Genomic DNA, 14,748 nt, shown 5'->3' with positions numbered 1-14,748 from the left:
TCAAGTGATTAACCCTTTAATCCAGAAGGGTTCATTTTCATTGCAGTATTTTCATGAGTATATGTGCTATGAACGAGTAAGGAGGCAGTTACACTTTTGAAGTGAAGAAAAAGTTGATGTTATAAAAATAAAATACATCAGTTTATACAAATCTCCAACTCCTCCACCCCATTGCTCCATGTACATACATGTCTCTGCCCTTCCTTCCCCCCCACCCCCCCCCCCCCCCCCCCACTCCTATCTCCTCCCAAACTTCTGTCCTTTCTCTCCATACTTTGCCATATTTCTCTCTCCTCTCATCCTCCATTTTCTTATTTTTCTCGACTTGTACTTCCTGATACTTGTGATGTCACAAGTAGATGGCCTGTTTAATTGCCATCAAATAATGTTTCTCACTTTTTTCTCAGCAAGAAACATTTGCCTTTTGACGATTGTTGAAATGATCCTTTCCTGCTGATACGCTTGACCTGCGTTATTCTTGTGTTGATCAATTTGTTCAATTGGTGACCACATTCATTTAAACATGTCAACCTTGGGCTCGGTGGGGGCTGGCAGGACGGCCGAGAAACACACACACTCGCCTCGAACCTGCCTAGCCTGGATTCGAATTCAGACCTAGCTATAAACTGTCATCCTGGGGTTTCTCAGGGAGGATGATACATCAAGGTGTGTGTGTCCCTCCAACAACAACAACAACAACAACAACAACAGGCATTTTAAGGCTATTTTCCCTGCTAGAGCGGGGGTTAGCCTTGCGGTCCCCATGACAATCTTCTCCATTTTACCCTATTTTCTGCATCTCTCCTTGTTAACCCCCTTGCCTGCAATTTCTTCTACCACCACCTTTAGCCAAGTCTTTCTCGGTCTTCCCCGTCCTCTACTTCCTTCTACATTCATTTCTATCACTCTTCTCAACCAATCACTTTCATCCTTCCTCAACACATGACCAAACCATCTCAAACCAATCACCAAACTCCTCTTCGCAGCATCAATCACAGGCTCTATTCCCATCATCTTTCGCCATTCATCATTTGTCTTCCTCTCTCTCAACGATACTCCACACATCCACCGAACCATTCGCATTTCCAACCTTTCCAGCCTTCGTTGCTGCTCTACATTCATCACCCATGTCTCACTCCCATAAATCATAACACTTCTCACACATGCAGCATACACCTTTCCCTTCAGCTTCAACGACACTCCCCTCCTCGTCAGCACGCCACTCAGTTCCCAAAACTTCCTCCATGCACATCTCACTCTAGCAACCGTTGCCGAGTCTGATCCACCTTCGACATTCAGCATGTCTCCTAGGCAACAAAATATTTTCACACCTTCCAGCTTCACGCCGTCTCCAAGATCCAACTCAACATTTCCTCCATCTGCAGCTCCCTCTGTGCACACCTTACATTTGAATGCAGCTGCCACACTGGTTAATGACCCTCTCAAACCACTACATTTTTGATGAACCCACTCAGCGCACATTGTACATTGAATGGTGGTCACTCCGACACCCTTCCTGCACACAGCACCCGGCCACTTCCCAGTTCTTTCCACCTCACCACATGCTTTACCACTTGCCATCACCTTCGTCTTTCCGATATTCACCTTCAGACCTTTTGTCTCCATACATTCCTTCCACTTGTTCATCTTCTCCTTCAGTCCATCCATACTTTCCGCAATCAACACCAGATCATCTGCATACCTTCCAGCTTCACGTCGTCTTCTGCTCCAATCGGTTCTTCTGATTATGTGCTTTTTAAAGTGGACATCTCGGTTTGACTTTTTGTGTGATTAATGTTAGCTCTTTCACGAGCCTCGATCTTTTTTTTCTCCTTTTTTTTGTATACAAGATCGAGGCTCGTGAAAGAGCTAACATTAATCACACAAAAAGTCAAACCGACACAAAAACACAAAATAAGGGGAGCGGTAGACAAGATGGGGAGCGAGGGCGAAGGACACAACCACAACATTTGAGAGCATGGACATCGAGAGAACTGTGGGAGGGAGAGGGCTTGGGGAGAGGTGGGAGAAGTATAAAACATATGGACACTGCAAGGACTTCCAGGAAAGAAGTTGGAATTTCGAAATAGTGTATCTGGGGTGAATTAGCAGGGGTAGAAAAGATCAAGGTTTTGGAAGTGGGAAGATGAGAGATGGTGGTGAACAGCTGTTTTAAAGACCTGCAGGGAGGAGTGGTATTGAAGGGAGTGGGGGAGTTTGTTCCAGAGGCGGAAGAATAGAGGAATGAAAGAGTGAAGGTGAGCAGAGAGTCTTGATTTTGGCAGTTTAACCATAAGAGGGTTGCTGGCAGATCTTGTGCGACCTGTATGAATATTTGGGGGACAGAGCACAGAGAGAGCTTGGGGAGCAAGGCCGGAGAGCAGTCGGTAGAAGACAGAAAGACCACCTACCTGCCTGCGGTGAGTGAGTGAAAGGCCCTCGGAGTTAGTTTCATCGCAGGAGATTCCAATGATTCTGAAAGCTTTGCTTTCAACAGCGTGAAATCGAGATAGGTGTGATGCAGGAGCACCGGCCCAGAGAGGGGAACAGTATTCCATTGAGCTGCGGATGAAAGCCTTGTATGTGGTGAGGAGCTCAGGTGTGCCAAGGAAGGACTTCGCACGACGGAGGATGCCCAGTCGGCGACTGGCTTTGGAGGCCAGCTTGGAAATGTGGTTTTCCCAAGAAAGATCATGGCAGATAGTGAGACCCAAAAGCTTGAGTGACAGAACTTCTTGAAGAGAATTGTTGAGAAAGTAGATGGGAGGGTTGTCCAGATGGTCTTTTCGGAGAGATACAGTGAGAGTGTGAGATTTGTCAGGATTGAAAGACATGCTCCACTTGTTTGATCCGTCTGTGATTTTGTCCAGGTCCGCAGAGAGTGAGGAGGCTGCAGACTGTCGATCTGAGGAATGAGGATTGGAGCGACAGGGAGTGGAGTCATCAGCAAAGAGATAGAGAGGATTTTCCAGAGAGTCGGAGAGATCATTGATGAAGACCAGAAAAAGTACAGGGCCCAGAACACTACCTTGGGGAACTCCAGCCAGAACAGGAAGGGGCGATGAGAGAAATCCATTCAGGGCTACATGTTGACTATGACCAGAGAGGACGTCCGCAAGCCAAGCATGGAGATTTCCATGGATACCATAGGAGGAGAGTTTGGCTAGCAGAGCTGAGTGCCAGACCGTATCGAAGGCACTTGATATGTCAAGAGAAATCGCTCTGATTTCCTGTTTGGCATTTAGGAACTCCATCCATTTTTGAGACAGCAGAAGCAACATATCCAGAGTAGAGTGACCTGGTCTGAATCCAAATTGATGATCAGAGATCAAGCCATTGGAGAAGAGGAAGGATTTGACGTCCGAAGCAATGATGGATTCCATCACTTTGCTGATTAATTGGGAGCAGGCTGATTGGTCTGTAGTTGCAAGGATCTGTTTTTGCACCTTTTTGTGTAAAGTGGTAATATTTGCTGATTTCCAAGATGCTGTCAGATGACCTTGAGCAAAAGAGAGGGTGAAAAGAACAGAGAGAGGGTGAGATAGAGCGACAGAGCAGGATTTTAGGACCAGTGGGCTGATGCCGTCTGGTCCAGTTGCAGAATCAGAGTCGAGGTTTGACAAAAACTTCTCCACCTTGTCAGGAGAGAAGGGCACAGAGTCCATGAGCAGTTGGTTTCGACTGGTTAAGGTGGGAACAGAGAGAGATGGGTTTGGGACACAAGATTTTGAGGCAAACACAGAGTTGAGGCATTCGGCTTTGTCACGTGCGGTGTCAACTGTGTAGCCATTTGAGGTGAGGGAGGGGATGGAGGGGGAACAAACACCACAAACGGATTTGACCAGACGCCACCAGGATTTGGAGGAAGGAGACAGGTTTGAGAGTTCATTCTTGAGTGTGGAGAGATTGTGCTTCCTGGCACTCCTGAGGGTAGACACACACTTGTTCCGAGCTTGGTGGAAGGAAATGAGATTGCCTTCAGTTGGGTTTGCCTTCCAAGAGGCAAAGGCAAGTTGTTTCAGGGCAACTGCCTCACCACAAGATAGGGTGTACCATGGACGGGAGGAAGGGTAAGACAACTGAAGACGAGATGGGATAAGTCTGTCCATGAGAGAGAGCATTTTGCTTTGGAAGAATTCCCAGGAAAAATTGATGTCAGAGGCAGTAGAGATGGGAGACCAGTCCAGATGATTGTTGGCTGCTTGCAGACCGTGCCAGTCAGCCTGAGTGAAATGCCAGACTCGTCGGCGCTGAGGAGGCTCTGAGAATGTCCAGAGAGATGTCCACTTTAACAAGCACATGATCAGAAGAACCAATTGGAGCAGAAGAAGAGCAGCAGACATTTGCAGGGAAGTTTGTCATAACCAAGTCTAAAAGAGAAGATACTCCATTGACTGAGATCCGGGTCAGGAAATTGACAGATTGTGTCAGTCCCAATGAGTCACAGAAGTCCTTTGCTGAGGTAGCAGGGCTGGTGAGAGAGGAACCCACACCCAGCCAGCTGGCATGATGACAGTTGAAATCGCCACATCTGAGGAAGAGAGAGTTGGGATGAGTTGATATAAGTTGGTCCATGTTGTCAGACAGCGACATGTAAATGGAGTCATCACTGATTGGAGGACGGTACAGAACACATTTGAACAAAAGGTGGGAGCGGAGAGGAAGCTGTAGCCAGAGGAACTCCTGGGGTGGGGTGGAGAGAGGGCAGTGGAAGGAGAGTGAGGAAGAGAGTTTTTGATAAAGATAGCAACCCCACCACCAGGACGAGGCTCAGGTCCATCATACTGGAGGAGGGATTAACCAGGAACAGATATTAAGGAATCAGAGACATCTTGAAGGAGGAAAGTTTCTGTTAAGCAGATCAAGTCTGGATTGTCAGAAGCAACCTGAATGGAGAGATCAATCAGGTTTGAGCGAAGGCCCCGGATGTTTGAGGTCCATATCGTTAATGAGGAGAGAGGGGAACATCGGGTGCAGGACAGGAGAGGGGAGGGGTCGGGTCAGATGAAGGATGAGAGGGGGAGGTCGGGAGAGCTGTTGATAGTGTGTCGGAGATTGCAGAAGAGTTAGGAGAAAGGGAAGGAGGAGGAGGACAAAAGGTTTGATGGTGATAGGATGAGGCACAGTGAGGGGTTGTTTGAGGGGTGGGAGGGCAGAGCAAAGTAAAAGGTTGGAAGAGGTGGAGGTATGAGATGGAAGGGAGACAAAGTGGGGAGGAGGCAGCTTTGAGAAGGAGGTGGGAGGGGGGAGAATTGGATAGGGATGGTGGGGGGGAGGGGATTTGAAGGGGAGGGGTAGGGGGGGGAGTTTTGAAGGGGAGGAGTTAGGGGGGAGTTTTGGAGGGGAGGGGCAAGGGGGGAGTTTAGGAGGGGTGGGGCAAGGGGGAGTTTAGGAGGGGAGGGGCAAGGGGGAAGATTTGGAGGGGAGGGGCAAGGGGGGAGTTTAGAAAGTGGATGATTAATGAAAGACGAACATTTATAACAATTTGGGTTTATTGTGATTTTCAAGTTAGCGATCCGTTTAAGAATGATGGAGATGGGGTGGAATGAATTTGAATTTAGAGCATGTAGTGATTTAGAATTATAAGAGATTGAATATTTTTTTGATGTGGAATGAGTTGGAGAGGAAATTGAAAAAAGCCTTTTCAATAGGAAGAAATACAGCATGTTGTAATATACCACTGAATAAAACACTGCAGGGGAAAGTTTAAACATATTTAAACAGAACCGTGAAGAACAATCTAATATTCACAAAAATACCAACGGGGAAAGGGAGCCAAGAGGGACAACCACGAGTCACGTGAACAGGGCAAAAGATGTCAGCAAAAAGAACAGGGCAAAACAGATCTGGGGAATGGCGTGAAAATGGGGGTGAAATGGGGGTGAAACACGTGGTCGCAGAACGAACAAACGAAAAGAAGGGAAAAATTTTTTTTTTTTAAATTAGATAGGAATTTAAACAAGGAAGTATGGGGTGAAAAGACTGAGAGAACGAGAGTAGAAGGACCACAATCGACCACTGGGAGAAAACAAGCCTCAAGGTAGGAATATTCAAGAACAAGGCCTCAAATTACCGTGGCACAAAATACTTGACTATTATGTACAGGTATGAAAGATTAACACCGATAATCTTCCAAGGGACGCACTTTAGGTACACACACGTAAGCTAAATAGTTTCGACAAAAATACAATTGTGAACAATATTACGTAACTTCGAGCGTGCGTGAAGGTCGGGACAGCTTCGAAAAATCGTGACCTCCCCCCCATCTTGCATACAAAAAATAAATAAAAATACAACAACTTCCATGGTAAACCCTCCTTTACATTCTGAGCCAGCACCTCCATCATAGCTACAAATAGTAGTGGACTTAGTACCGACCCCTGATGCACTCCCACCTTCACCTCAAACTCACCACTGTTCCCGTCCTTCATCCTTACAGCTGCGTGCGCTCTCTCGTACATTGCCATCACTACTCTGATCAATCATTCCTCCACTCCTAACTTCCTCAATGCCCATGTCACTACTTCGCGTGGAACCCTATCAAATGCTTTCTCCAGATCAACAAACCCAAGAAACAACTTCTTCCTCTTCTCCATGTACTTCTCCTGCAACTGCCTAACAATAAAAAGCGCGTCTGTCGTTCCTCTTCCTGGCATAAATACAAACTGCATTTCGTCAATCTTCACTTTCTTCCTTATCCTCCTCTCCAACACCCTTTCCAATACCTTCATTCCATGCTCCAATAACTTTATCGCTCGATACGAGCCACAGTCCAGAGGGTCACCTTTCCCCTTGTACAGAGGGACGAGGGTACTCAGTTCCCAATCGACTGGAATGCGGCCTTCCTTCACCACCAGATTACAGATCTCTGTCATTCTCTTCACACCCCAACTTCCCGCTGCCTTCAACATATCTCCCACAACTCCCGTCGGCCATCCCGCTTTTCTACTCTTCATTGCTTTTATCGCTTCCTCAACTTCCTTCTCAGTTATCTTCTCTGCCGGTCCTAAAGCTAGGTTACTCTCGATGTTTCCATCCCATTCATTCTCTGTATTCAACAGCATTTTCATATATCTCTTCCATCTTCCTTTAATTCCTTCTGGGTCCACAACGATTTGTCCCACTTCATCCTTCAAGGAACTCACCCCCATCACATCACACCTCTCTTTCGCTATCTGCTTTGCAATCCTGAATACCGCTTTCTGACCCTCTTCCGAATCAAAGCGTTCTCCGAACATTTTCCTATATGCCTCCTGTGCCTTTGCTACCTCTTTCTTTGCCGCCTTCTTGGCTGCCTTATAACTTTCATCCTCTGCCTCTTCAGCCCCGATACCCTTCGCCTTCTGCCACTCCTTGATCTTCTTCCTCTTCTCGTCAATCCTCCTTCCAACTTCATCATCCCACCACCATGTTTCCGAGTGCCGTGGTGGTCCTTTAGTCCAGCCACGTACCTCACCAACGGCTCCCAACAGATTATCTTTCATTGACATCCAACCACTTTCAAGCTCAACCACATCATCCTCTACCCTACTCAGCCACTCTTTTAATGCCTCCCTCACTGTCACCTCTTTCAACGTCCACACCTTCATTCTCGGTTGGTACTTCACCCACCGAGCTCTCCTTGCACCTTTCACCCTTATGTCGCAGACAACCAAGTGGTGCTGTGAAACAGCCTCCTCCCCCGGGATCACCTTTGTGTCCCGGAGGTGCCCCCTAACTCGCCTACGCACCAGCAGGTAGTCAACGGTTGTCGTCGACCCACCTGACATGTATGTAACAAGCTTATTATCCTCTTTCTGGAACTGAGTATTACAAATCAACAAACCAGCTCCATCAGCAAACTCCAAAATCCTTTCACCTTCTCCATTCCTCACACCATATCCGTAACCGTCATGATCTCCCTCAAAACCGTACATTCTCCTTCCCACATGTCCACTTAGGTCTCCTCCTACCACAACAACTTCCTCATCTTTCACGTTTTCCATCAGCTTCTCTATTGCACACCAGAACTTGTCCCTCTCTTCATCGCTCCGACCAACCAGCGGAGCATATCCCGAGATGACGTTCACCAAGAGCTTTCCAATCATCATTTTCACCATCATCAACCTATCACTCACTCTAGTCACACTCACCACACTGTCTACAAACTCCTCAGAAAACAGGACACCAACACCATTCACACCCTCCGGGCACCCTTGCCACACAAACTTGTATTTCTGTCCCTGCCTACCCTTCACCATTCTCACACCACTTCCCTTCCATGTCGTCTCCTGCACACAACATATGTCCACTCTTCTTCTGACCAAAACTTCCACCACTTCTCCTGATCTCCCTGTCATTGTTCCGACATTCCATGTCCCAAACCTCATAAACCGATCTCCACGTCGGGCATCAGACGTTTCGTCATCATAAATGGAGGGATTTGCACCCTTGCTTCGATCGTGTCCCCCACGGGGTACTTCGGGCTGTACCCTGCCCATATGTAGTTGTAATTGTCATGGTTCCCTTTTGAGGCAATGTTTGTATGGCCGGATGCCCTTCCTGACGCCAACCCTTTTCGTTGTGTGTGTCCCTCTGATGGACGTTAAACAGGCATTAGTTGGTGGATGTTAAAGATCCCACGGTGTCCTTCGAAGAGTAGGCGAGCTATCACCGGCACCCTGACCAAATTACAAGTTCCTGCCACGACTGCTCAATCGAGCGTCAGGCCTGACCATCCGCTTCTTGAAAGACTTTAGCCAAAAAAAAACTTCCTCCAGCCAACCCCACAAGACCATGGGAATAATCGTGACTGTTAAAGAAGAACATCGATGGGAAGAGACACTTGAACACATCCACATACACATTGCAGCCATTTACCGTGTTGGTGTGTGGATCTGTGTTCTACAGGCTGTTGTTGCTGATCTGTCGACCATCAAGGTGATCCCTCTGCTGCAGCTGCTGCTATTTGCTACTGACACACCATGAATCATCGGCTGGACTGTTGGACCTTCGCTTTTGACATGCCCCCCCTCCCACCCCCCCTTCTTGATTTCAGCAAATGCGCTGTCAGTGTTTTAAGCAGTAACTAATTTTGTTATTTTATCAATAATATGTATTCGTATACTGTATCAACAAAGCCAAAGCCTCTTCTTGAAAAATTCAACACCATAGTTGCAAAAATCACGACAATAAAGTAGAACCACATCTGAAGTATTCATGCTGTGCTTTAATGGAATGAAAGGTTGCACTCAATGATTGCATTCTCTCATAGTTCAACAGCAACGAGACGAGGCGGATCGTACATGCTGTGATATTAGCGGTCATTTCATATGGAGGATGAGGCTCCTGGAAGAGCTGGACGAAGCTCCTGGAAGAGCTGGATGAGCCTCCTGGAGGAGCCGGATGAGGATCCTGGAAGAGCCGGACGAGGCTCCTGGAAGAGCTGGACGAAGCTCCTGGAAGAGCTGGATGAGGATCCTGGAAGAGCCGGATGAGGATCCTGGAAGAGCCGGATGAGGATCCTGGAAGAGCCGGACGAGGCTCCTCGAAGAGCTGGACGAAGCTCCTGGAAGAGCTGGATGAGGATCCTGGAAGAGCCGGATGAGGCTCCTGGAAGAGCCGGACGAGGCTCCTGGAAGAGCCGGACGAGGCTCCTGGAAGAGCTGGATGAGGATCCTGGAAGAGCTGGATGAGGCTCCTGGAAGAGCGGGATGAGGCTCCTGGAAGAGCGGGACGAGGCTCCTGGAAGAGCTAGACGAAGCTCCTAGAAGAGCTGGATGAGGCGGATGATGATCCTGCAAGAGCTGAATGATGATCCTGGAAGAGCTGGATGAGCCGGATGATGATCCTGGAAGAGCTGGATGATGATCCTGCAAGAGCTGGATGAGCCGGATGATGATCCTGGAAGAGCTGGATGATGATCCTGGAAGAGATGGATGAGGATCCTGAAAGAGCTGGACGAGGCTCCTGGAAGAGCTGGACGAGGATCCTGGAAGAGCCGGATGAGGATCCTGGAAGAGCTGGATGAGGCTGTACACTCCGGAATGGAGGAGTGGTCGCTTTTCTGTACACTCCGGGATCCCATACTGTACACTTCGGGAGTGAGGGGTGGTCCGAGGAGGGGAGTGCGAGCGAGGGAAAGAGATATGGAGGAGGATGGGCAGATGGAGGGAAAGAGAGGAGTGGAGAGAGAGAGAACAGGAGGACGGTGAGGAGGTGAGGGGAAGAACATACTGCACTCCTTCGGCACTTCACAGTTTTGACCCCTTTTGTTTCTGAAAACCTGCACACCCATTCTAGTGAGGTCAAAACCCGTATTGGATGGAAAGTACAATCACTTTTAACTCTTAGATGCAGGCATCAAAAATCCTACAGAAACGCAGCCATTGGGCCTCGGAGGCCCAACGGATGTATTCGTGTAATATATATATATATGTATATATATATATATATATATATATATATATATATATATATATATAGATTTTTTTTTTAATAGATTTTTTTTTCTTTAATATCCTTTTTCAATCCAAGTCGATGCTCATGGATGTGTATTTGTTCAGAAAATGTGAATCATTGATCCTATTAGTTGGAAGAATCCCATACAAGTAATGAATCTTTTTAATTTTTTTTCCAAAAAAATATTTTCTTCTTGGTTTTTCAACTTTTTTTCTCTAAACATTTGAGGCTCATGGAGGAGTATTTGCTCAAAAAATATGATTCACTAATCCTTTTATTTAGAATGTATATGTCCACAACTGTCAAAAATCCTACACCTATGCAGCCATTGGACCTCGGAGGCCCCACTAATGTATTCGTGTAAAGTTTTTAAATTTCCATATTTTTGTCACTGAATTATTTGTAACCAAGTTATAGGAGCATATAATGAGGCGTCTTCATTCTTCGTCTGCTTCTTCTTAAGTTTGTTAGTGTTTTCAGAGCCACGAGGCACAATATGCACCCAAACAAAACAGCAGTGATCGAAGGAGTCTTTCGGTAATGTTTAGCTGAGTTTCTCCATAATGCTTACAGAGTTTGAAGAAGCAGAATAATTATCAGAAGCAGACTTTCTCCATAAAATTTTCAGAGTTTGAATAAAAAGTTTGTCGTTGAGTTTAAAGAAGATCTGGGTGGTGTACAGTCACGTGAAAAAGTAAGTACACCCCATGTAAACTTTTGACTTTTTCAACATATTTCATCATACAGCTATTTGATCTTCATTTCAACAATATTGACAGATAAAGGTGATATAATATAACAAATATCATGAAACATTTACATTTTGTAGTCCATTGTATCATTTAAATAAACATAAATGCAAATTTCGCATGTGGAAAAAGTAAGTACACCCTTGGCTCTAATAGGTGGTATTACCCCCTTTGGCAGAAACAACCTCAAGTAGGCATTTCTTATAACTGTCCACCAGTCTCTGACATCGACTGGGAGAAATTTTTGCCCACTCCTCCATGCAGAATTCTTTCAGCTGTGTGATGTTTGAGGGGTTTCTTGAATGCACAGCTCGTTTCAAATCCCCCCACAACATCTCGATGGGATTTAGATCCGCGCTTTGACTTGGCCATTCCAGAACCCTCCATTTCTTTCTTTTCAGCCATTCCTTGGTGTATTTACTGGTATGTTTAGGGTCATTGTCATGTTGCAAGGTCCACCTTCGGTTGAGCTTCAACTTTCCGACAGATGGCCTCACGTTATCCTCAAGATCCCTCTGGTACAATGAAGAATTCATAGTGGATTCTATGATGGTTAGCTGCCCAGGCCCTGATGCAGAAAAGCTGCCCCAAACCATAATATTTCCACCACCATGCTTTACAATTGGTATCAGGTTCTTGTGGTCAAATGCTGTCTTTGGTTTTCGCCAAACATGTCTTCTGGTACTGTGGCCAAATAGCTCTACCTTTGACTCATCTGTCCAGAGCACATTGTTACAGAAGTGCTGGTCTTTGCCGAGGTGTTCATTGGCAAACTTTAGTCTTGCCCTGATGTTCTTTCTGGACAGCAAAGGTTTCCTCCTGGCACACCTCCCATGTAGATCAAATTTGTGCAGCCTCTTTCTAATGGTAGCCTCGTGCACTTTGACATCAACAGTGGCAAGAGCTACCTGTAGGTCCCGTGATGACATTCTGGGGTTCTTAGAGACTTCTTTCAGCATCTTGCGGTCTGCTCTCGGGCTGAACTTGCTGCGGCGGCCTGGCCTGAACAAGTTGGCAGTTGTTTGGAATCTTCTCCACTTGTAGATGATCTTCTGGACAGTCGAATGATTGATTTCAAATTGTTTGGAGATCTTTTTAAAACCCTTCCCAGACTCGTAGGCATCTATAACCTTCTTTCTGAAGGCCTCAGAGAGCTCTTTTGATCTAGCGATGGTGACGCCGCACACTTCAACAACAAAGAGCAAACCAAACTAAATGTCTGAGGTTTATATAAGAAAGGTTCCTCCAAGATCCTCTCCAACGATGTTCTAATCATTTGCACCTGAGCTGGTGCACCTGATTCTAATTTTAGGTATTTGAAGTAGTGATAAATGTAGGGGTGTACTTACTTTTTCCACATGCGAAATTTGCATTTATGTTTATTTAAATTATACAATGGACTACAAAATGTAAATGTTTCATGATATTTGTGATATTATATCACCTTTATCTATCAATATTGTTGAAATGAAGATCAAATAGCTGTATGTTGAAATATGTTGAAAAAGTCAAAACTTTACATGGGGTGTACTTACATTTCACGTGAATGTATGTTGCCACAAACGCAGGGAATAGAAATAATTTATGTTGTTTTGTTATGTTGTTTTGTTATGTTGATGTTTTGGCAATCTCATTGGTGGCTGAGTTTATCCAATATGCTTTGAAGAAGAAGAAGCACTAATGCTTTGTTCACAGTTTCTCCATATTATTTGTTTACAATCACAATAATTAAATTATGACAAATGGGACTGAAGTTGAAGCATTTTGCAGCTTGAAAAAACACCCCCATCATCCTATGGTGGTGTGAATTAATACGATAGTGCAGAAGGAGAACAGCCTTGCTTACATAAATACACCCAGTTATAAGAATCACAGATTTCAATACTTATTACATGTATGGGATCCGAATCCGATCCTCAAATCTGAATACAGATTTCGATTGCATGCTTTCATTAGTCCGTGAGAGTAGAAAGTGTTTCCAAGCCAAGGCACGTTTGAATAGGCAGAAACAGAATGGCGGCTTAATAACCCAGCAATGTCGTATAGGGGTGACCAAGTAAGGCTTATTTAGTTTTTTTGTTAGGAGCATTCTGTTAATTATATTCAAAAAGGGTGTTTTAACACACGCAAACACCTAGTTTCATTCATGCACTCCCCTTGGAATTTGAGGAGTATGCATGCAAAGTTTGGGGGCACGAGGTTTCATGGTTTTGGAGTTATGGCGGAGACACACACACACACACACACACACACTCCACTGCATTTTATTATTGTAGACAAAGATATTTGGAGTTTATGAACAAATCAACACTTTTATATTGATTCCAACTGGTGGGTTGATAGATTAGTTTGTGTAGTTTGCATTGGGCTGGGGAAGGGCAAGACTGATGAATGAATATAATCGGTGACATTCATGCCCGAGCTCACCCGATCGATCGGAAGTGAAGGGCTGGCAGGATCGCCCACATGTATGTGCACAGTGTGCTCACCGATAAGCTGTCTAGCCCAGGGCCGTCTTAAGGCATGGGCACACTGGGCAGTTGCCCAGGTGCTCCACCATTCTAGGGGCACCATGCTGCTATATTGTTCATGAGAGATCTCTTGGCAGAGTGGATAATTACTCGACCTCTCGCTGGAAAGGCCTGGGATTAAGTTACGAAATAAGACTGTAGCAGATTACATTTCATTTTATATGCAAATAGTATAATATGTATCAACCTTATTTCATTAAGATTTCTACTCATTTATTCACTGTGTAAAATACGAAACAAGTTTCACTGTGCATCCCGATTGCCATTTGTTGAATGACGTCACGCACTTCTTGTTGAAATTGAGTTGAAGAGTCGAATGATCTACAAATAATCCGGAAGAATTTCCATGTTTTAAACGCGCGTCATGTTAAGGTGTATGGAGCAGCTTAACATGTCCTTCCACAGCATGGCATTGAATGAATGAATGAATGATCGTTTTAAGGCCATTTCCCCCGTTAGAGCAGGGGTTAGCCTTGCGGGCCCCATGACAATCATGGTTCCCTGTTTGAGGCAATGTTTTTATGGCCGGATGCCCTTCGTGGCGCCAACCCTTAGTCGCCTCTTACGATGCGCAGGGATACGGTGTACCTATTCTAAACCTGGGTACACACCGGGATCATTCATCCCAGCAAGCTGGTACTCGATTTGCCGACCTCAAAAGGATGACAGGCTGAGTCAACCCTCCTGGTGTTAATTTAGCAATTGACTGGGATTACGAACCCAGGATCCTGGGATCCCAAGCCGGCACCCTAACCGCTAAGCCAACACGTGGCATTATCTATCTATAATTCCAGTAATCTCTGTGTGTTTGTTTGTACGTTTGTACGTTTGTACGTTTGTTTGTCTGTGACCGCTGTTTCTCGACAACCACGGGTCCGATATACTTTAAACTTGCCAGGTATATTGCTGGGGACCCGAGGATGTGCCTTTTCAAGGTTTCATATTAATCGGACAATTACTTACCGAGCTATGTCCAAAAAACGATTCAACCAATCAGAGAGCAGCGAGCTATCGCGTGTGCCGAACGT

General features: G+C 45.6%; 1 protein-coding gene across 4 annotated transcripts in view; it reads left to right on the top strand.

The window, feature by feature from the left end:
• TBC1D19 (TBC1 domain family member 19) overlaps window positions 1-9,192 on the top strand; it is a 208,673-nt gene extending 199,481 nt beyond the window's left edge. For all 4 annotated transcript variants that reach the window (XM_068135177.2, XM_068135179.2, XM_068135180.2 and 1 more), the window contains one exon: window positions 8,890-9,192. In XM_068135177.2, coding sequence (XP_067991278.1) covers window positions 8,890-8,967 — 78 coding nt within the window. In that variant the 3' untranslated portion in view covers window positions 8,968-9,192. The remainder of the gene's footprint in view (window positions 1-8,889) is intronic.
• The last annotated feature ends 5,556 nt before the right edge of the window (window positions 9,193-14,748 follow it).

This window comes from Myxine glutinosa, chromosome 14 (genome assembly GCF_964187855.1).
Source record: "Myxine glutinosa chromosome 14, kmMyxGlut1.1, whole genome shotgun sequence".
Lineage (NCBI taxonomy): Eukaryota > Metazoa > Chordata > Myxini > Myxiniformes > Myxinidae > Myxine > Myxine glutinosa.
Note: the sequence above shows the minus strand (reverse complement) of the source record. Positions and strands in the feature narration are given on the sequence as shown.